Here is a 23,095-nt window from a genome sequence, read left to right as displayed (position 1 = left end):
TTTTTTTGCTAGTATTGTTTGCTCTGTGATATTAAATGTAGTCAATGAAGATGTCTGTTCTTCTGTTGTACTTATTTCCACGTGACTGGCATTTTCTGAAAGAGTTTCTTTTTTATTACCCGAAGGCAGCCACTGATTGCTGGCATTTATCTCTCCATGTCTATGGACACTGTAATCCCACCGGGTGAAAAGGGTAAGTATTTCTTGTGAATGTGTATGTATTTGAAGCCTGATAATAGAGTCACAAGGGAGATGGAGGTTACGGCCTGATTGCTTCATTTAAAATGTTAAATAAAATCATTGATTTGTGTAAGCCATTAACCACTTCTGTGTTAGATTGCCATTCTCTTTTCTCTTAATTTGTTTATGTGCCCGATGAGGGGGACTGGATCTGGAGTAGTAATTTAAAGGAGGTTGTCCAGTTTCACGATACAACCTGGCTACCCTCTAGATCAAACTGCAATAAATAACTGGTAAGTACTAACCTGCTGGATTCTGCACCGCCAATCTGGCTCCCAATCCCGGCCAGGAGAACCAAAGCGGCAACGCAGGATCCGACAGGTTGGTACTTACCTGTTCTTCTATTGCAAGTTGACTCAGAGGGTTGTCCGGTTTCTTCCTGAAACTCGACTACCCCTTTAAAAGGAACCTGACACGTTGAACAGGTGTCTGAGCTGCAGACATCCTGTTATTGAGCAGATTGATGCATAGTTTTGTTGGAAAAGAAGTCCAGGAGGAGGTCCTATCAGAGATGACAGCCTTCCCTCCATGACTCTGTATACAGAGAGAGCCGTCATCACTGACCGCCTACTTGACCTCAAAGCCCAGAATGAGCCGGAATCTTTTCCTACATAACCCTATATTGATCTGGTTGGCTCCTCCTGCCCTGTACCATTTTCATGCTGACAGGTTCCCTTTAAAGCTCACTGCGTTCTGAATAATATTTGCTTTTAAATATAGAATTACTGATCCAAATGGTAAAAATCTAGTATAGTATTTGAGATATTTATTTCAGCAACATTTCATTACCTAGGACGCTCCAAATAATAGATTAGATTGATTACATGGATGTACAACTTTTTCTTATCTGAGGGCAACATTTTCAGATTGAACCACTCCCAAAAACCACAATAAAATCTAAAGGGGTACTACCATCCAAGACTTTAATGGCATGTCAAAAGTATATTTCATAGGTGGCAATTCCACCTCCACGACTTCCACCTTTTGGGAGAATGGGCCCCCTTCTCCACACTTCGCCCACCAGAAAGTGTCTCTTTCTCCCTAATGTTTATGTGAGTTGCTGAAATCCAAGTGCTTCACTATTCCCATAAATGACAATTAAGATATCGGCCTGCATGGCGCCCCTCTCCAGCTACTCCTTATGGGATAGGATGGGAGTAGTGATGATGATAATATTATTTATTATTAAAGGGGTTCTGCACTTTTATTTAACTGATGATCCATCCTCTGGATAGATCATCAGCAACTGATCAGCACCGCGGCCTTCTCACTGTTTACCACCAGCCCACTGACGTCACGACTAGTATTAGGCCTCATGCACACGACCGTTTTTTTTTAAGGTCCGCAAAAAGGGGGTCCGTAGGTCCGTGATCCGTGACCGTTTTTTCTTCCGTGGGTCTTCCTTGTTTTTTGGAGGATCTACGGACATGAAAAATGAAAAAAAAAAAATCTAAGTCAAGTTTGCCATTAAAATGATAGGAAAAAACGGACACAGACACGGATCACGGACACGGATGACAATCTTGTGTGCATCCGTGATTTTTCGGTGCATTTTCCGATTTTTCCACGGACCCATTGAAAGACAATGGGTCCGTGAAAAAAACGGAAAACGGCACAACGGCCACGGATGCACACAACGGTCGTGTGCATGAGGTCTTAACTAGCGTGGGCGCGGCTAAGCTCCATTCAAGTGAACAGAGCTTAGCCCCGCCCACGCTAGTTGATGCTAGTTGTGACGTCAGTGGGCCGGCGGTAAACAGTGAGAAGGCTGCGGCGCTACTGGAGCGCCACTGCCTTCTCAAACAGCAGATTGGTGGGGGTCCCGGGTGTCGGACCCCCATCATCAGTTAAATGAAAGTGCAGAACCCCTTTAAATTAAATTATTAAAGCGCCATGCATTCCATACGTAATACAGACAATTGGACTAAGCATGAACAGGACGAGTTACAAACTGGCACAGAAGGAGAGAGGGCCCTGCCCATGAGGGCTTACAATCTATAAGAGAGTGGATATGCTGGTGGTAATAGTAGTCACAATTCACTGGTGCTAGTTGGAGTGCGCTTGATGGAGTAGGTGTGAATGAGTGCCAATGCAGAGGCCAGCAAATTATGGAGACCGTAACCAGGCCCGTGACTCCAATACATACAAGTGCAGCAAAAGGAACAGTTCGAAGGCATTTCACAGTGCAGTCCTCTCCCAATAGCAGCGTATAGACAGCAACAAATGATGGTAGCTGTAGTACCTCTCTATATCTCTATCTCTATCTCCTTTTCAGTCTCTCAACAGAACCAAATGCAGTGAGTTTCCTCCTGCAGTCCCCAAGCTGAGGGGTGCAGAACTAAGATAGCGGTGGCCAATCCATCTTAAAGTGTGGTAGGATGCTTTTACAATATTCCTTTCCACAGTAACAAAGTCTTTCTGCCATAGACGTGCACAACTGCTTCGATGGTAGTTGAAGTCTCAGAGACAGAGGTTCTCTGAACTTGGGCGCAGCTCTCAGGAGCTAGCAAGTGTCGGTCTATTTTCTTGTTCTGCTAGACCAGGCATGCTCAACCTGCGGCCCTCCAGCTGTTGCCAAACTACAACTCCCATCATTCCCGGACAGCCTACAGCTTTCAGCCTACAGAAGGGAATGGTGGGAGTTGTAGTTCTACAACAGCTGGAGGGCCGCAGGTTGAGCATCCCTGTGCTAGACTATACTCGCTAACTAACGAGAGGACAGACCCAGTTCTTCTCCTGACAACCTGAACGTTCATTCAGCAGACAGCTATATTTCTGGCCCCCCACATGACTGGGCTCAGCCGAGTGCGCATGTATCCTGAATAGGCAGAGGTGAGAAAGCTGCGGCCAGGCTCCTTTGTTGATGGCTTATCTCACTGAGAACTAAAGGAATGGACAGTTGAACTCCAACTGCTTGATCCTTATCGCAGAGTTAGGATGCAAATATTTTCAATAGACCACCAGTTTTGCTCAAAATATATTGAAAAGAGTAATCTGTAGTTACTTACTAATAAAACGTAACTTTTAATAGTTACCTTCTAATAAAATAAATGGCCCTTAAAATAGTTACTGATAATGCATACACTCAAACAAAGTACAGTATGGAGCTTCTGTCGAAGCAAGTCCCCTCTATATAATCAAATCCAGGAGGACAAAATAACTTTGGAGTAGGAATTGAGGTACACGGCGACACTTTGGATGAAAAACCGTTTGTCCTACCGCTCCGTTGATTGCTTCCTGTGTGCAGCATTTTCTTCTCGGAGACTTGATGTGAATAATCCTCGAGAGGGTAGAATTGCTGCAAGAGGATAGGGGTCTGGACTAGATATCCTTAATAATGCCCTACGGGGGGGGGGGGGGGGGGGGGGTGCTGTACTGGCCCTGATAACAACCACGGAGCACCCACCCTGACAAGAGCGACCCAGTCTGGAACCTTTCCCTGGATTAACTAACCCTGGTTAGCCTTCTCCTACTGGATCCCTACACGCATGTTTCGCTTTGGGATGAGTACAAAGCTCATCAGGAGAAATATAAGGGAGCTGGGCAAATTATCAAAAGGAGAATTAATTAGCCAAGGTGCAGGTGATAAGATACTAACTATGCACCTTGGAAATCAAAATAATGAGCACCGAGACCTGATGTGGCTCGGGTTAGCAAATCTAAGAGGAGGGGACGAGGGGACAATAGATGAATGCCCTCTTCCTCCCAACAGGGAATTGCAGTTTCTATTGCTGGCTCAATGTAGCCTTAGAGCGGCTATGAAACCCGCCGATATTTGAATGAAATACAGCCCCAGAGCTGGGCTTGGCTGTCGCCGTGCACTTCTATTCCTACTCCACCAAGTTATTTTGTCCTCCTGAATTTATTTATATATAGCGGGGACTTGCTTCGACAGAAGCTCCATACATTGTACTTTGAGTGTATGCATTATCAGTAACTATTTTAAGGGCCATTTATTTTATTAGAAGGTAACTATTAAAAGTTAAGTTTTATTAGTAAGTAACTACAGATCGCTCTTTTCAGTATATTTTGATCCTTATCTCCCCAACGTCTGCCAGGAGTCCCCCATACACATTAAATGGTTGCCAGTAGAAGAGCTCTCTCTTTAGAGCTCTGGAACATAACAAGGGTTTTGAGAATCTTAGCATTATTATTTCTATTAAAAGAGCAGATAAAATGTGTAGCCATTTTGTTGGTACGCGAAAGATTATTCTGTATGTTTCTATAGGTTTTATGGAATAGCATAGGCAGCATTTTTTTTTTTTACACCTGTTACTGCAAATGTGTGTGTGTGTGTGTGTGTGTGTGTGTGTGTATATATATATATATATATATATATATATATATATATATATATATATATATATATATTATAATATAAAGAAAAGTAAAACGGCAGCACTCTTTTTAGGTTTCCAGGTGCAAATCCCACTTAAATTCCTGGACCAGGAACAGTAGAACAAAATCGGTGAAATGAGGGCAGCACTCATTTCACCGAAAAAAAAAAAATATATATATATATATATATATATATATATATATATATATATATATATATATATATATATATATATATCCAGTCATAGAAATACACATGTAGCCATTCCCAAGTCTAATTTCAATTTTGCTTGATATAAAAGTTATCGTGTATCATAACCCGCCTTTCAAATTCAGCAGTGAGATAGCAGAACCAGGGCTTTATTTGCTTGGCTTTGCACAGTGTTGTACAGAAGGGTCTTCCTGTCAGTTTATAGAAATACATGGTAGTAAGCCTGCTCTGTCTGCTCTCCTCCATGCCTGGAGCTAAGGTTGGCCTAGAAACGGCACAGGTTACTTGCTGGTAATTGGTTGCTGGCCGCTATGAATTACTTCTGTCATGTAAGATGATGGTAAATCACTCCATCGCAGCGGTCCGCTGGATGGAAGGGTTCTGTATGTTTTACAGTGTGTACGGTGTATTCAGATGCTTCGCCTAGAGATGGGAATTGGATTTCTGTTCTTAAGACATGGGAGACGTTCCTTAATTCTCTGGAACACACAGCTCCCATTTCCTCTCCCCATCTTTTCGGTCGCTCCTGCTTCATGATCACAATTACTTGCACCAAAATGTGGGTCTTTTGTTTTGGAAATGAGAAGTATGCATTTGCTGACACTTATAATTAGTATACCACTTTTGATCATTTAAATGAGTTACTACATGAAAGGAACAGAAGTTTTCATCATCGAAGAACATTTCAACATCTCCGTTCTGCTTCAAAGACAAGCACACTTTAATTGGGCCCACCAATCCTCTTTTAATAAATAACCATGTTTAGTTGATTTCCACTCTATAGACTTTAATTTTAGACTCCAGTTCTACATTCCTTCTCCACAACCATGACATGAAGGGGAATTGCGTTTAGAATGTGACCCACCACAATTTAGATGTTTTGCGTGCAATTTGTCTTTGCGTCTTGGACTAGAAATTAAGCGAAGTTCTTGTGGCATGATGGATGTTATTAATCAGTGTTGACACCAGAACAATCGAGGACCAGTTTATGTTGGGGGTGTTGGCCAGTGCTTACAGCTGTGATAAGTGGTGGTTATTGCACTCATAAATTCTCCAGTGTATTGGTCTATACCCATATCCTCATTGCAGGTCTTCATGCCTATGGCAATCTTCATTCTTGGTCCATTAGTTGAAAAGTTCTACATGGCAGTAGCAAGAAGGTTAGAGTCTCATGAATGGTTGAATCTTCTATTCTAGAGAAGATGGCCATCATAGAAAGAATGTTATGTTCTATTCATTGTGTGTATAGGAAAGTGGTAATGCTCAAAGCATTTTTTTGTCAGCTGTTTTCCCAGTGATGCATTGAGACCAATCCTATGGCGCTTCTCCTTTTATACATATTTCTCCATCTGTGGTCAGCAACTATAAGTTAAATGGGTTGTCTAGTATAGAAATCTTAATCAAATATCCTATTACGGAATAAGATGACCTGATTTGTTGCATGTGTGCTTGGCAGCTGAAGGCATCTATGTTGGTCCCATGTTCATATCTGCCCGCATTGCTGAGAAAAATAATGTTTTAATACATGCTAATGAGCTTGTAGGAGCAACTGGGGCATTGCTGTTAAAGCTAGTCTATCTCCTAATCCTGCCCCCTCTGCATTTTAAGTGACAGGACCAGGTGTAATGACATTTTCACTGCCTGGGCCCGTCAATCAAAACGGAGAGGAAATGGCAGTTGCTGAGAGAACAGAGCCTCCAGGTGTAATGGCAACTCCCCTGTTGCTCCTAGAGGTTCATTTGCATATGCATTTGCTTTAAGACACCATTTTTCTCAGCAATGCGGGCACATATGAACATGGCGCCAACTCAGATGTCTTCAACTGCCAAGCGCACATGTAACAAGTCAGACAGTTTCTTATGTACAAATCTGACAGATATCCTTTTAAAGGGGTTGTGTCAGGATATTGGTGACCGGTGCTCAGAATAGGTCATCAATATCTTATCGGTGGGGGTTTCAAGTTCGATCAGCTGGTTGATAAGTCCACGGCGCACGTGTGAGTGCTGCATCTTCCTTGATGTTGAGGAGCATACGGTCTAGATTGTATCATCAGTGCAGTGTAATTACAGCTTCCTCTCCCATTGAAGTGAATGGGACAAACAGCTGTAATTACACGGTGCAGCCGCTACAGGGAAGACAGGTAACCACTGAAGGGGAAGATCATCAATGCTCTGACGCTGCTTGACCACTTTAACGGATGGGGGTCTTCTGCTTTAGGGCCCTCGTTTATTAGCAGGAAGGGTGTCCAGTTACAATGAGCATCTCTGTCTCTGGAGGACCCGAGTATTACCTAGAAAGGTTATTAGGTTCAATAAGAACTGTGTAATGCTTCATTTTTCCTCTGGTGGTGCTGCAGGGGAATGGAACACCTGCTGCTTGATTACCCCACAGATTGCTGGGGGCCCTCATAGTGGAACAGACTGTGACAACCGTATTGTCAGTTTAGAAAGAGTTATGGACACGAACACCTGATGGTAACACTATTGTATAGGCCAGCCATGCGGTGTGTGTGTAGTCAGAACATATTGTACCATTCTAAAGACAAGACACAATATGTGATACTCCATAATAAAGCCTTTTGGAGACGTCCATACATTCTTCCCCTTTCTGTACACATTGTCTCCAAATTCTCATGTCCTTGACTTTGAAAATGGAAAGCCGAGAGTCTCTTATCGGGTTACAGAGCAGGATAGTCAGCCCCAGCGTGTCGCTCAATTTCAGGTGTTGAGCCATTTCTCTGTAAAATGCAGAATATAATTTTTACACCAGAAGCTGGTTCTATTTTTCGAAATGTCAGAATATTGGCTTCACTGTTATTAGTGTATTATATTACAACGTATCAGGTTGCTAAGGATGTGGTAAAGTGGAAGATTAGCGTGTAGGTAGCTGCTGCTATTAATCCAGAGACATTTTTTTATCTATCCAAATGTATTACTATTATTGTATTCACGTTGACGAACTCTGTGCCATATGCGATGGTCGTTATGCAAAGTAATGGTTTTTCAGTTCGTAGCCTTTTGTCTTAATATAGTTATGACATTTTAGACGTTATATTACCTTGTAATGTACAGTAGGGGATGCATTATCGTCTGAATAATTTAGCAATACATTGAAAAGCTCCTCCGCAGACAGGGACACGTACTACTGTTCTCTAACGCCAATTATTTTTCCGCAGCTACAATATAACCTATATTTGTACATCTAGTGAGATCTGTTTGTACTTCTTTTAGCTGTGTATTCAGATATCGCCTGTGTATATGAAAAGCCAACCATGCACCCCTTTGCCTACAGAGTCCACACACATCAGTTGGGTAAGTGGTCCTCCACCCAGACACGCACATCAGTGATTGGTTGCACTGTCCATACATTTATGATTGTGCTGTTGAATTTCTAGGTCAAGTTGTAAGTGGGTTCAGAATCAGGAATGGCAAGTGGACTTTGATTGGAAGGCAGAGCCCACAGCTACCACAGGTAGGCTGCTTATAAGACTTTTACCGTATTTGGGCTGACTCCTCCTGCTGTATCGTATAGGTTAATAAGGTATTGCCTCCCTAGCTAAGACCCTGGACTGGGGTAATCCTTTTATGTTGTACTTAGTATACAAAAACAGGGCAAACTGGCGCTGGATCGGGCAGATGGTGGTGAATGACGTCACCTAGTCCATAGGGCGGACTGTGCTGACATTGAATATTTGGCATCAGTGCAGTTTCTGGAGGTAGTTTCAATGATAATTATGGGAAGCGTGTATTTCAACGCTTTCTTAAGTTTTTCCCCGCTCTGCAAAATCCTAGTGATAGATCCGATCTTCCTCTGATATTGGCTTTAGTGTGTGATGCATATTATATTGCAGTGCTGCTATTCTGTAAGCAGTATGTTTTGTTATAGGCACGAATGTGACAATGGCATCTCATGGTGGGAGCCTCCATTTTTTTATGGCTTTCTCCAGTTTCCTTTCTTGTAGATGAATGCTCCTCTAGAATTAAAACGCATAGTTATCTTCATCTAAAGACTGAACATGTGCAAAAGTGAAAAGCTGAACATCCGCATCAGAACTAACTTTTTGGTTTGCTTTAGGCATTTTACCCAGTAGAAGAGCCCCTTGAAATTCGCCCTGGAGATATTATAGCTACCAGGTGTCTTTTCACCGGTCAGGGCAGGACATCCAATACTTATATTGGGTAAGTTCAAGCATTAATATAATCTGTATCTTAAATCTTCAGGTTTCATTGTATGTACAGGAAAGTAAAATATTCACTGTACTGAGCGCCGTGCAGTACAAATTATGTTCATGGAAAAATTAGATTTCTGTTCCGTAGCTTTAGACGCTCAACCAACTCCATAGCATAAATATCCTATGGCAATCCTATCTGTAAGCAGCGCTGGGCGAGCATGAATAATAGATTTACTGCTGAGGGCACAGGTGTCTTATACATAGTGTGTGGAAATACGTGCGGTACTGACACATACTGGTATACCACTGCAGCACTGGGGAAAGAGGCAGCGGGAAGACCTTTTTCCAATGAGAATTACAGTAGTATATAGAAGGAGACCTAGAAGATGTAGGAGCTTCCTTTTTTCATCTTGTGGAAAAATCATTAAACACCGACTGGACGGAGGTTAAAAGAAGACGGAACTGCTAATGTAATGTATAATTGTTCCTACTTGGAGAGTCATCAGGCCATAGATGATGGTCTCCTCTGTTGTCAAAGAAAACATTGATGGTGCAGAGTAATGCACTTTGTATTAACGAGAACTATAAGATGGATAACTATCATTGGGAGTATCAATGGATGGTATTACACTAGTGTTAGGGGCGGTAGATGAACGGCTTCCCAACACTTCTGGTTTCACTTCTCTCGGGGGATATATGAATCTGACAGGATGGATATTTCCTTTTAATTTCCAAATTACTAGATATTGGAGGCATCCAACAAAAATCCAGTGTAATGGGCAGTTGAACAAATAGTATTACAGTGTTTGCATAAGGCACCATAACTAGGGTTGCCAACTTTCCCAACCAAAAATACCAGCCAAGTTTACACAGGTTAAAACAGGGTGTGTTTTGTGGGCGTGGCTTAACACAGGGTGGTGTTTGATCATATTTTAGGTTTTGCACCTTTTTTTTTTTTTTTTTTTAACAAAGCAGTTTTATTTAAAAGTTTTATTTAGCCCCTATTTTTAAAGTGTTTCTGCCTGAGTTCAAACTATCACCATCTACATTAAAGGGAAAAAACTTTACCACTGAGCTATAAAGCTCAGTGTTAAAAAGGAATAGATAAATTATGGATAAAAACCTCAGTTGCATGTATTATGTATTCATATATAGCAAAAGTAACTATATATATATATATTTTTTTTTATTTTTTTTTATTTATTTTTTTGCTCAGTGGTTAAAGTTTTTGCCTTTTATGTAGATGGTGATGAGTTTGAAAACGGGCAGAAACGCTTTAAAAATAGGGTGTCCTCGAGCATAATGACAGCCTTTATCTTCATAGCACTGACTCCATACATGGACACAGCCATATATGGAGTCAGAGCAGGGACTCCTAAGCCATATATGGACATAGAGCAGGGACTCCTAAGCCATATATGGACATAGAGCAGGGACTCCTAAGCCATATATGGAGTCAGAGAAGGGACTCCTAAGCAGCTGTAGATGCCAGCAGGCTGGTTCTCCTCCTATGCTGTGCTGTGATCTGTTCCTTCCAATTCTAAGCTGCTGACTAAGGAACCATTGAAGTTGTCTGACAAAGTTACCAACAATTATTACAGGTACTGTTAATCTAAGCAAAATACCATCCTGGATGGAGGAATACCAGCCAGGCAGCAACCCTGTATAAGGTAGACTTAGGGCTCATGCACACGACCGTTGTTTTGCGGTGTGTTCTTCACGGATCCGTTGTTCCGTATCTGAGTTTTTTTTTCTCTCTGATTTAAGTCCTCTTCCGTTCCGTTATTCCACAAAACATATCCATATTGTTTCCGTAAGCGATCCGTTTTTTGCGGATTGGAAACAGAAACAGTAACTTATTAATCACCAAACACATGAGCAATATGGGCTGGGCATAGCATTTCTACAGTATGGCTCCACAAAATACGGATGACATACGGATGTGTTCCGTGTGCGATCCGTATTTTTTGCGGACCCATTGACTTGAATGGGGCCTTGGAACATGATTTGCGGACAATAAGGGCTTGTTCACACAGCCTTTTCCCCTCCGTTGCCGTATTGCGCCCCACATACGGCATGTCCACAGTACACGGGGCACCAGCTGTGTGCATTCCGCACCAGGTATGTGGACCCATTCACTCGTGGGTTCCGTTCCGTGCCTCCGCACCGCAAAAAGATAGAACTTGCTCTATATTTTTGCGGAAAGGACGGATCGCGGACCCATTCAAGTGAATCCGGTCCGCGATCTGCGTGTGGCTGCCCCACGGTTGGTGTTCGTGCACTGAGGACCACAGCACGGGCACGGGCAGCACACGGTTGTGTGAACAAGCCCTAATAGGACATGCACTACTTTTTTGTAGAAGGTAAATACGGAAATAGAATGCACACGGAGTACCTTCTGTTGTTTTTTGTGGACCCATTGTGAATGGTTCCGCATACGGTCTTCCAAAAAAACCGGAATGGAAGCGTAAAGAAAATACGTCCGTGTGCATGAGCCCTTATTTACATCACAAGGGTTGTATTCATGGCTGCTGTTCTAAATATGACTGGAGCAAATTTCCAGAAGATGTAAAGAGACGTCTAATTAGGGATTAAATTGGATCAACATGGAATGTCTTTGATTTTATTCCCACTTGGGCTACACTTTGCACAAGATTGTGTTATGCTTAAATGGTCATGAAGAAACATATGGCATTTCATCAGATCCATTGTTGAAATGTTTAGATGTATGTAGCAGAATAAAATCCAGATTTTTATGAACTAGATTTGACTCATTTTTACCATATGCTCAACAGAAGGCACATATAGACCTGGAAAATGAGGCAGAAAGCTATGCAAGCATCATCGGTTTTTATGGCCATTTGGGACTTGAGTATTAAAATACCCCACAGATACTAGAACAGTGAAGTTGAGAGTATTAATTCTGAAAATAATTTTTCAGCAGTGAGCTATGGAGGGCCATTGAAGGACCGAAATACCTTGACTAAAGAGCACCTTAACAATTCTGTTCATCTGTAAATCTTGTTGTGAAAATGCTATGCGGGAAGTCATTTTGGCTGTGACAGCTCCTACAGAGGCAGATATCCAGTTTATTTGATTGGCACACAGCTCTGTTCTTTACGTTGGTTCACCCAACTTGTCAACCTCTTTCCCAAAGTCAAGCACCATGGCAATTAGATGATCTGGCTGTAAGAGACACAAATTAGGCCTCTTTCACACTTGCGTTGTCCGGATCCGGCGTGTACTCCACTTGCCGGAATTACAAGCTGGATCCGGAAAAACGCAAGTGTACTGAAAGCATTTGAAGACGGATCCGTCTTCAAAATGCTTTCAGTGTTACTATGGCACCCAGGACGCTATTAAAGTCCTGGTTGCCATAGTAGGAGCGGGGAGCGGTATACTTACCATCCGTGCAGCTCCCGGGGCGCTCCAGAATGATGTCAGAGCGCCCCTTGCGCATGGATGACGTGCCATGCGATCACGTCATCCATGCGCCTGGGGCGCCCTGACGTCACTCTGGAGCGCCCCGGGAGCCGCACGGACGGTAAGTATGCTGCTCCCCCGCTCCCCGCTACACTTTACCATGGCTGCCAGGACTTTAGCGTCCCGGCAGCCATGGTAACCACTCCAAAAAAGCTAAACGTCGGATCCGGCAATGCGCCGAAACGACGTTTAGCTTAAGGCCGGATCCGGATCAATGCCTTTCAATGGGCATTCATTCCGGATCCGGCCTTGCGGCAAGTCTTCAGTTTTTTTGGCCGGAGCAAAAAGCGCAGCATGCTGCGGTATTTTCTCCGGCCAAAAAACGTTCCGTTCCGGAACTGAAGACATCCTGATGCATCCTGAACGGATTTCACTCCATTCAGAATGCATTAGGATAATCCTGATCAGGATTCTTCCGGCATAGAGTCCCGACGACGGAACTCTATGCCGGAAGACAATAACGCAGGTGTGAAAGAGCCCTTAGCTTGTCTTGTCGGGGTGACTTCTGCTGACCACACGTTATCCTCTATTGGCCGCTGCAGGATAAATGTTATATTACGTGGCATCCATGTAAAATGTGGTAGCAGCATAGAAACATAGAATGTGTCGGCAGATAAGAACCATTTGGCCCATCTAGTCTGCCCAATATACTGAATACTATGAATAGCCCCGGCCCTATCTTATATGAAGGATGGCATTATGCCTATCCCATGCATGCTTAAACTCCTTCACTGTATTTGCAGCTACCACTTCTGCAGGAAGGCTATTCCATGCATCCACTACTCTCTCAGTAAAGTAATACTTCCTGATATTACTTTTAAACCTTTGCCCCTCTAATTTAAAACTAAGTCCTCTTGTAGCAGCAAGAGCCACTTATTGCAGGGGCCCTCCACTCTGGCTTTATAAGGTCCATTTGCCCTAGTAGGGTGTTCAAAGCATTTTTATATGGGACTAGCAGAATTATCTGGCTTCATACGGGTTTATTTTATTTGTTACTTATGTGTGTGTGGCTAAAAGATATCTACAGTGACATCCACAGTGCCCCCCCATAACAGTGACATTCACAGTGCCCCCCCATAACAGTGACATTCACAGTGCCCCCCCATAACAGTGACATTCACAGTGCCCCCCCATAACAGTGACATTCACAGTGCCCCCCCATAACAGTGACATTCACAGTGCCCCCCCATAACAGTGACATCCACAGTGCCCCCCCATAACAGTGACGTCCACAGTGCCCCCCCCATAACAGTGACATCCACAGTGCCCCCCCCATAACAGTGACATCCACAGTGCCCCCCCATAACAGTGACATCCACAGTGCCCCCCCATAACAGTGACATCCACAGTGCCCCCCCATAACAGTGACATCCACAGTGCCCCCCCATAACAGTGACATCCACAGTGCCCCCCCCCCCATAACAGTGACATCCACAGTGCCCCCCCCCATAACAGTGACATCCACGGTGCCCCCCCCCATAACAGTGACATCCACGGTGCCCCCCCCCCATAACAGTGTTATCCACGGTGCCCCCCCCCATAACAGTGTCATCCACGGTGCCCCCCCCCCCATAACAGTGTCATCCACGGTGCCCCCCCCCCCCCATAACAGTGTCATCCACGGTGCCCCCCCATAACAGTGTCATCCACGGTGCCCCCCCCATAACAGTGTCATCCACGGTGCCCCCCCCCATAACAGTGTCATCCACGGTGCCCCCCCCCCATAACAGTGTCATCCACGGTGCCCCCCCCATAACAGTGTCATCCACGGTGCCCCCCCCCATAACAGTGGCATCCACGGTGCCCCTCCCCATAACCGTGGCATCCACAGATACCCCTCCCCATAACCGTGGCATCCACAGATACCCCTCCCCATAACCGTGGCATCCACAGATACCCCTCCCCATAACCGTGGCATCCACAGATACCCCTCCCCATAACCGTGGCATCCACAGATACCCCTCCCCATAACCGTGGCATCCACAGATACCCCTCCCCATAACCGTGGCGAAAAACCGCTGGTGTGAAGTTGTTTGTCAATGAGGCTAAGAAATAAGGACCTTTTGAGCTTCTATTGGCCAATAGTGGTCAAGTGACAGATAGTGATGAGCGGCATAGGCAATATTAGTTTTTGCGAATTTTTCACTGTTGCGCTGCGCCGGAGCTTCGCCCCCATCCCCATTATAGTCAATGCGGACGGAGTGGCGGCACTGCGAAATAGCGGCAGGACGGATCCGACAGGGTGAACAGCTAGGGATAGGCAACTTTGCTAAGTTCTAACAAAGACATTGCAGCCTTCTGATTGGCCGACAGGCAAGAAGGGAGGTTACTGATGAAAAGAAATCTAGAATATTCGAGAATACAAATATATATCACTATATTCTACATCTTTGCAAATTCTCAGTGCCGAAATTCGCGATAAAAATTAGCGATTAGAATATTTGCGATCAACACTAATGACAGGTGGATTATGATTTTTTTTTTTTTTTTTTTTTTTGTGAACATCTCAAGAATGGTAGGTCCTTGAGCTGTAAAGCCTTCCTCATTTACATATATGCCAAATTTACTGCATGTTGGTCCTTTTCTTTAGCCAAGAGTAAAGAACAGGCTGCCATGGATTTCTCTATATATTGTGGGATGCTGTTGTCCCTAATGTTTGTCTACATTTAAAAAATGTTCAATAAAAAGTATCTGATATATATATATATAAAAATAATTATATAATATTATTGTGATGCCTCACACTACATAATCGCCTTCTCCCGCCATCGGGCCCCCAGGAGCAGGCATGTGCACTGGACTTAAAGGTCAGTGACGACTGTAGGGTTTGATTCTAAATTGCCAGTGATTGAATGATGGTGTCAAACAGACATCGCTCCTTCCTGCCTTTAGCCCAGGGAAAGAGAATCCTGGCATGTCTGCCATCTCTGCCGGCTTTGCGAGCGTGATTTTCCCCTTCTGTTATTTTCCCCATAAGTCTGGCATTTTGCGTAAAAAAAAAAAAAAAATCATTGTGTTGCCAGCGTGCAAGAAAATCAGTGGCATTAGAATAGTTGTCTGAAACGTTTGTGCCGGGAGCTCGTCTCCTGAGCGCCGCGTGTTGGGTCTGCTCGTTTAGGGAGAAAGCAATTAAAGTGACAGGCCTTGCGCGTCCGCAGAGTGAGGCAGAGCCGTTTTCACAGCATCAGTAGCAAGGGCAGAGGTTGGCGACTGACTCATGTGGTCTCTCGGGGGCTCTGCTTTCATGGCAGGGAAGAAACCAATTCCCTCTTTTGTAGCCCTGGTGCTGTCTGCCTCTCATTACTGTTGCTATGGTAAATAAGTGAATTCTGCTAGACGGCACTGGAAAAGACGGCGGCGAAAAATACCCTCCCCCCCCCCCTACATTCCTCCTACTTTATATATATTTTAAGACCACTAATGTGCTTTGTCAAGGAAATATATTTTCTTTCTAAGATAATAATGGATTTTTTGCTGCGGTGATATGATGTCTGGTCGTTCCCGCGTGCCTCACGTAATACACAGTAGTACTGTCACAGGATGGGAATGGTTGGTTAGAGCTAGCAGGTAACCGATAGTGCTGAAATATTATTTTATAATAACGGGATGGCATATGATGTGGAGAAGGTTAACCACTTAAATGCCTGTAAAATAATATGACCTGATATTCATGGTATCAGAATGTGTGTGTTTCCCATGCTGAATACAGACCTAGCCGCACTTCTACGTATTGTCTAAAGGGCCCTTTTCATGGTCCGAGAATCCAAAAGATAATTGCTAACGAGTCTTCATGGCAACACTCATTAGCGATTATCTGGTGGTGTAAATGTTCGTCGGGTAATTGAAGTGTATGTGCTCACACACAAATGATTGTTTACCGGCAGTGTTAACACGCTCTGCTGCCGGCAAACAATGAGTCAGTATGGGGAAGAGCGATGGTATTGGCCATCATTCCGCCCTATACTGTGGAGGAGATCGCTGCATGTAAACTCTTCCTTCCCGACAATCTCCTGCTCTGTTGTCCCATGTAAAGGGACCTTTAGGAAATGCCCTGCAGATGAATATAGGCCCTTTTATGGTTGCTCTCCACTTTGATTACTGACCTTACCCAGGTAGTCAGACGCCCATTTACAGGTGATTGGCATCCTTAAAGGCAGTCTGTCGGGTAACTTAACTAATATTACTACCATCAATGTCCATCAGAACTTAATGTAAAGGCATTATCATCATGTTTATTCCATGTCCAAGAAAAGTACTTTTAATTCTAATAAATGGCTCCCATGTGCCCAGCTGGACAGACTTTCTTTTTCAAAGTGCCCAAGCCTGCCGCCCTTCTCCCCTAACCTCCCGAGGCCTCTGACACTGTCAGAGTGACATCTGGGGAGAGTGCAGGAAGCGGAGGAGCAGGCAGTGTAAAAGGACGGCAGGCTCGGGCACTTTGAAAAGGAAAGCCTGCCCCCAGCTGGGCACATGGGAGCCGTTTTTCTTAGGATTGAAAGTGCTTTTCCTGGACATGGACTAAAGACCCAGATGACATAAAGGTATGGTGATCATGCTTTTACAATGTTCTGATGGACATTGATGGTAGTTATATTAGTGACATTTATGTGACGGACCATCTATATCTGGATATGGTTGGAATGAAGTTTTGAAATGGATGATGTGTAAGTGTCTTAAAATATCCAAAGGATTGTAGTCTGGATTTTTTGGATCAGCATACCATTAAGGTGTCCGGCCTCCTCAGTCCTTGAAAAGTTATTTTTAAACTACCCGGTCCAACACTGGTCAAGACAACTTCTGTTCATTTGCCCCATTAAGTAAATGGACATCAGGGGCAAGTGACTGGTTAAGGATATGGCCACATGTTTAGGAGAGGATCATAAAAGCTCCTTGCACCACCGCTGCTGCTTCTCCCTGGATCCGGGGGGGGGGGGGGGGGGCAGCCAATGGCAGGTGGGGACAGGGACGAGCCTCCCTAGCATTGCAGGTGATGCTAGGGAGGCTCATCCCCAACGGTGGGGTAAGTATATTACCCATGGGGGGGGGCTGTTTGAGAACTTGGATAACCCTTTAAACTGTCAATTGCCCCCCACCTGATTGAAATGGTTGCTGTAAATAAGGATTGTATTTTTCCACTCGTAGAGACAGTGATATATCACCATTTTTTTTTTATAAACTGAGGCTGGTCAGATATTCTTGTTGTTTTACTGGTTACATTGGGTTGTATGACATTGACCTTTATCCTTCTTTTGTAACAGAGGAACGTCAGGCGATGAAATGTGCAACCTGTACATTATGTATTACATGGATGCTGCCCGGGCCAGTTCATACATGACATGTGTACGGACAGGGGACTCGAAACTATTTCAAGATATCCCTGAAATAGCCAATATTCCTGTGCCAGTTAACCCTGATATGGTGATGATGGCGCATGGCCATCACCATGGTAAGAATTTCAAATATATCATCACTGCTAAATGATATATTTTTCACTACTGTGTATCATGAGAATAAAGCTACGTTTTTTTTTTTTTGCAAGATATGAAGGAACCAGAAGCAAGAAATATACAGAAGCAACCTAAGCGAGAGGAGGAAGAAGTGTTAGATCAGGGTATGTATGGTATCAGTATCCATAGTAATAGCATATACTATACCGCCTTACCCAGTCTAACCATCTATAGTCATTATTAGTGCTATTTTCTTTACCTGCAGACTCTGATAATGTCCATAGGCTTTTTCTGTACTCACAAAATCAATTTACACTGCGTCGACGAGCAGGCAATTATCGGGGAGGAAGCACTCCTTCTCGACAATTGCCTGCTCGTGAGTGCAGATAAAGAGCTGCGTTTACATGCGGCAATCTCCTCCACTGTAGGGGCACGAGCGACGGCTACTGCTATTGTGCGTCCCCATACAAAATCATTGTGTCGAAAATGATGATTGAGGTTTTCGCACCAAAGATCATTACACCCGATGAATGAGTATTTCATGGTGATCTGCGCAACCTTTACATTGGCAGAGTGTCAGAAACAAGTGTTCATTCCTGATAATCTGCCCAAACATTAGGCAGTATAAATGCACCATTAGACTAGTATTGTAAATAGGAGGGGGTATGTAGCTGCAGGCTGTGAGAGGGGAGAGGGAGCAGAACGCATTTGCTCCAAATTATCAAGAAGGCTTGTATTATTGGATATATGTAAATGTGACCAATATGAGGTCCCCATGTAAATGGGTAAGTACAAGGGCAATCACAGGTTTCATATCTTCTACGTCTGTGTGGATGTTTGGTCACGTAGACATCTGTACATTGGACGTAAGGATAGGATGGCTCAATTCTGCAGAAATGTATAAGAATAACTTATTTGGAGGGCCAAGGCCACAAGTCTCTTAACATGTAGAGTAGACATGCCGTTTCTATGGCAATACCGCAGTCATCTGGTCACTTTTAAAGCAAAGTCTTGGGAGGTTTGGTCTCCAGGGAGATGTATTTCTGATGTCAAATGGCTTTCAGATAGTAAATGTGATCAGTCTATAAGAAGACTCGGTGCAAAGTGCAGTACATCGCTCTTTATTCCTATTGCTCAGGGCTTATTTGTAAAGTCTCGTCATACGTTCCCTGGTCCTACTTACTTCAGGCTGTAGGGGGCGTACTCCTGAAAGGCTTCAGAGGAGGCGTCTGTGACGTCACCTTACCCTTATTTATCCAGTGTTAGGGTACATTCACACAACAGTTAGTGTTTTGTGGTCTGTAAATTGCAAATCCGCAAAACACGGGTGCTGGCCAGCCCTATGATAGAAATGCCTATTCTTGTCCGCAATTGCAGGCAAGAATAGGACATGCTCTATCTTTGTTGGGGGGCTGCGGAACAGAACTGTGGATGCGGACAGAACACGGTGTGCTGTCTGCATCTTTTGCAGCCTGGTTGGAATGAATGGGTCCACACCATTTTGCGGAACGGATGCAGACTCGTGTGAATGGACCCTAAATGAATAAAAATAATAGTCTTCTGCTATTATATATAAATATATGTTCTTAAAATACTAACAAGAATGCTAATTAAAAAGGAAGGTGATATTCATACCTACCATGGTTCAACACGTCCCAGCTGCATATCCCTGTCCTTCAGGAAGGCAAAAATAGAATAGTCATCTCAATTTCCATTGGGTCTTGAAACCCGATTTACTCAATAACAATACGTAAATTATAATAAGCTCCTTCTTACATGGCTCAGCTTGATGTGGTGGATAAAAGCTGAAGGGTTCTACAGGATTACAAAAGCATGGCTTATTTTATTTTTATTCTATTTTTTTATTTATTTATTTTTTTATTTTATTTTTTTAGAAATGATGCCACCCCGTCCTTGGCTTGTGTCTGGTATTGCAACTTGGTTCCCGTGAAGTAAATGGGAATAAGCTGTAATACCACTTACAACCTGTGGACAGGGCAGCACTGTTTTAAGATAAAAAACAGCCATTGGATTTAAATGAAGAGTATTTATATTACAGTAAAAAGGGCTAAACTTGAGTAAATTCTTTTTTATTATCCAGTTCCATATGCTCTAATAGAGGGGATCTGCCGATTGGTTCTCTCTCTCTCTCTCAAATCTAGAATTGAGAAGGAGCAGAAGGCAGAGTACCGCACGGCAAGTGGAGCAGTGCCCAGATGTCAGGTACTCACCTGGCTAGGTTGCGCTGGAGGCACAACTCTCAGCGGGTTTGTAATATACTGTTGATATGCCACTTCAAATGCTGCTCGGCCAGGGATCTGGATTTCTCATCTAAAAGTTAGATGTCCCCAAAAAATGCAGTGCAATCTGCAGGCCGCATGTTATAGAGCAGGAGGAACTTGTATCTGCAGCCCTGTGAAGAGCTATCGGTACAGGAGGGAGGGATTACCAGTGACTGACAGCTGTCTCTTATGCACACTTATACACACAGTGCTGTCAATCACTGATAACCACTCCCTCCTGTACCAATGCTGTTTCAGAGGAGGTGGAAAAAGCTAATTTTAAATGTATAAACTACTGGTTTTACTGAATCTTTTTCTACAAAAATATATAGCATTCATCTCAGACAAATATGGAACAGGAAACGGTCTACACTTGATCATTGACTTCCCTGCAGTTGATATTGGCCTCGTTGTACTTACTGCGCATGCACCGAGCCCTGTGACTTAAGTGACCAGGCAGGAGAAGTTCTATGCTGATCGTGAAGTCGCAGAGGAGGGCGTAGACTAGATGGCGAAAGGGGAGGTACTGGGATAGAGTTAAAAGGCAGGCTTGAGCTCTTGAAGTAGAGGGGCTTGGGCTCCTGGAACTGTTATTTATGCCCCAATGGGCACTTTGAGGTCTCATTATTATGTATGGGCATTAACAAAGGCCTTCGAGTAGAATAAAAAATAAAAGAAAAGCCATAACCCCCTCTGTTCCGACCCTTTGGGTCCCTGTGGTTTGCTTTTCCTGTTCCTATCTGAACCCACAGGAAATACATGAAGATGCCTGCTCAGCCAATCACCAGCAGCAGTGGTGATCCGCCTCTGCTAGTTATTTGCTAGCAGGCATTTCCTGGCAATTGCTGGCACCCATCATAACAGGAGCAGCAGTGGATCGGTGAGGGTCAATATGGCTTCTTTAATTTTTGTATAACCCACTTTGAGACATTCCCCAATAATTTTACCTGCCTGCAGTGTTGGCTCATGTCTGTAACATTCAGAAGTAGCAGAGCTTAATTAGTTATTTCTCAGTCTGAGATAGCCTCTGTTTTCTGTTCCATTTCCCATCTGATCAGTCATTTTTAAATGTCATAAAATGACAGTTTTATAGCTATTTCCCTACGGCGCTGCTGTTGAGTACAAATAAGAGCTACCTGCTTTAGCCTTTACGCCATATGCATAAAACCACTGTAACAACTAAAAGTACTTGCACTTGTGCACTAACATACACTCAAGATTGCTGGCTCGATTATATTCTAATACTATACACCAAGGATTACTGCGTGGTGCCAGTAGCACTAGAGTAGAGCACTCGTCATGTGTAACAGTTGCCTGCTCTACATAGTAACATAGTACATAAGGCCGAAAAAAGACATTTGTCCATCCAGTTCGGCCTGTCATCCTGCAAGTTGATCCAGAGGAAGGCAAAAAACCCATGTGAGGTAGAAGCCAATTTTCCTCACTTTAGGGGAATAAAAATTCCTTCCCGACTCCAATCAGGCAATCAGAATAAATCCCTGGATCAACGACCCCTCTCTAGTAGCTATAGCCTGTAATATTATTACACTCCAGAAATACATCCAGGCCCCTCTTGAATTCCTTTATTGTACTCGCCATCACCACCTCCTCAGGCAGAGAGTTCCATAGTCTCACTGCTCTTACCGTAAAGAATCCTCTTCTATGTTTGTGTACAAACCTTCTTTCCTCCAGACGCAGAGGATGTCCCCTCGTCACAGTCACCGTCCTGGGAATGAATAGATGATGGGATAGATCTCTGTACTGACCCCTGATATATTTATACATATTAATTAGATCTCCTCTCAGTCGTCTTTTTTCTAAAGTGAATAACCCTAATTTTGATAATCTTTCAGGGTACTGTAGTTGCCCCATTCCAGTTATTACTTTAGTTGCCCTCCTCTGGACCCTCTCCAGCTCTGCTATGTCTGCTTTGTTCACTGGAGCCCAGAACTGTACACAGTACTCCATGTGTGGTCTGACTAATGATTTGTAAAGTGGTAGGACTATGTTCTCATCACGGGCATCTATGCCCCTTTTGATGCAACCCATTATCTTATTGGCCTTGGCAGCAGCTGCCTGACACTGTTTGTTTTTTGCAGCTTAGTTTGTTGTTTATTAAAATTCCTAGATCTTTTTCCATGTCAGTGTTACCGAGTGTTTTACCATTTAATAAGTACGGGTGACTTGCATTATTCCTTCCCATGTGCATAACTTTACATTTGTCAGTGTTAAACCTCATCTGCCACTTATCTGCCCAAGCCTCCAATCTATCCAGATCCCTCTGTAGTAGTATACTGTCCTCATCAGTGTTAATTACCTTACACAGTTTAGTGTCATCTGCGAAAATTGATATTTTACTATGCAAGCCTTCTACAAGATCATTAATAAATATATTGAAGAGAATAGGGCCCAATACTGACCCCTGAGGTACCCCACTAGTGACAGTGACCCAATCTGAGTATTTACCATTAATAACCACCCTCTGTTTTCTATCATTGAGCCAGTTACTTACCCACTTACAGACGTTTTCTCCCAATCCGAGCATTCTCATTTTATATACTAACCTTTTATGTGGTACAGTGTCAAATGCTTTGGAGAAGTCCAGATACACGACATCCATTGATTCGCCGCTGTCAAGTCTAGAACTTACCTCCTCATAGAAACTGATTAAATTTGTTTGACATGACCGATCCCTCACGAAGCCATGCTGATATGGCGTTATTTGCTTATTTCCGTTAAGATGCTCTAACATAGCATCTCTCAGAAAACCTTCAAACAGTTTACCCACAACAGATGTTAAACTTACCGGCCTATAGTTTCCAGGCTCTGTTTTTGGACCCTTTTTGAATATTGGTACCACATTTGCCATGCGCCAATCCTGTGGGACATTCCCTGTCAATATAGAATCTGCAAATATTAGAAA

At 43.5% G+C, this 23,095-nt stretch overlaps 1 protein-coding gene across 5 annotated transcripts in view; it reads left to right on the top strand.

Moving 5' to 3' along the window:
• The window catches only part of PAM (peptidylglycine alpha-amidating monooxygenase), a 184,601-nt gene that overhangs the window by 98,733 nt on the left and 62,773 nt on the right, over positions 1–23,095 (top strand). For all 5 annotated transcript variants that reach the window (XM_044275973.1, XM_044275972.1, XM_044275971.1 and 2 more), the window contains exons 9-14: positions 126–193; positions 8,020–8,100; positions 8,184–8,260; positions 8,864–8,967; positions 17,702–17,889; positions 17,983–18,054. In XM_044275973.1, coding sequence (XP_044131908.1) covers positions 126–193; positions 8,020–8,100; positions 8,184–8,260; positions 8,864–8,967; positions 17,702–17,889; positions 17,983–18,054 — 590 coding nt within the window. The remainder of the gene's footprint in view (positions 1–125; positions 194–8,019; positions 8,101–8,183; positions 8,261–8,863; positions 8,968–17,701; positions 17,890–17,982; positions 18,055–23,095) is intronic.

Source organism: Bufo gargarizans, chromosome 1 (assembly GCF_014858855.1).
Source record: "Bufo gargarizans isolate SCDJY-AF-19 chromosome 1, ASM1485885v1, whole genome shotgun sequence".
Lineage (NCBI taxonomy): Eukaryota > Metazoa > Chordata > Amphibia > Anura > Bufonidae > Bufo > Bufo gargarizans.
The sequence above is the reverse complement of the archived record's forward strand: the minus strand, read 5'-3'. Positions and strand labels throughout refer to the sequence as shown.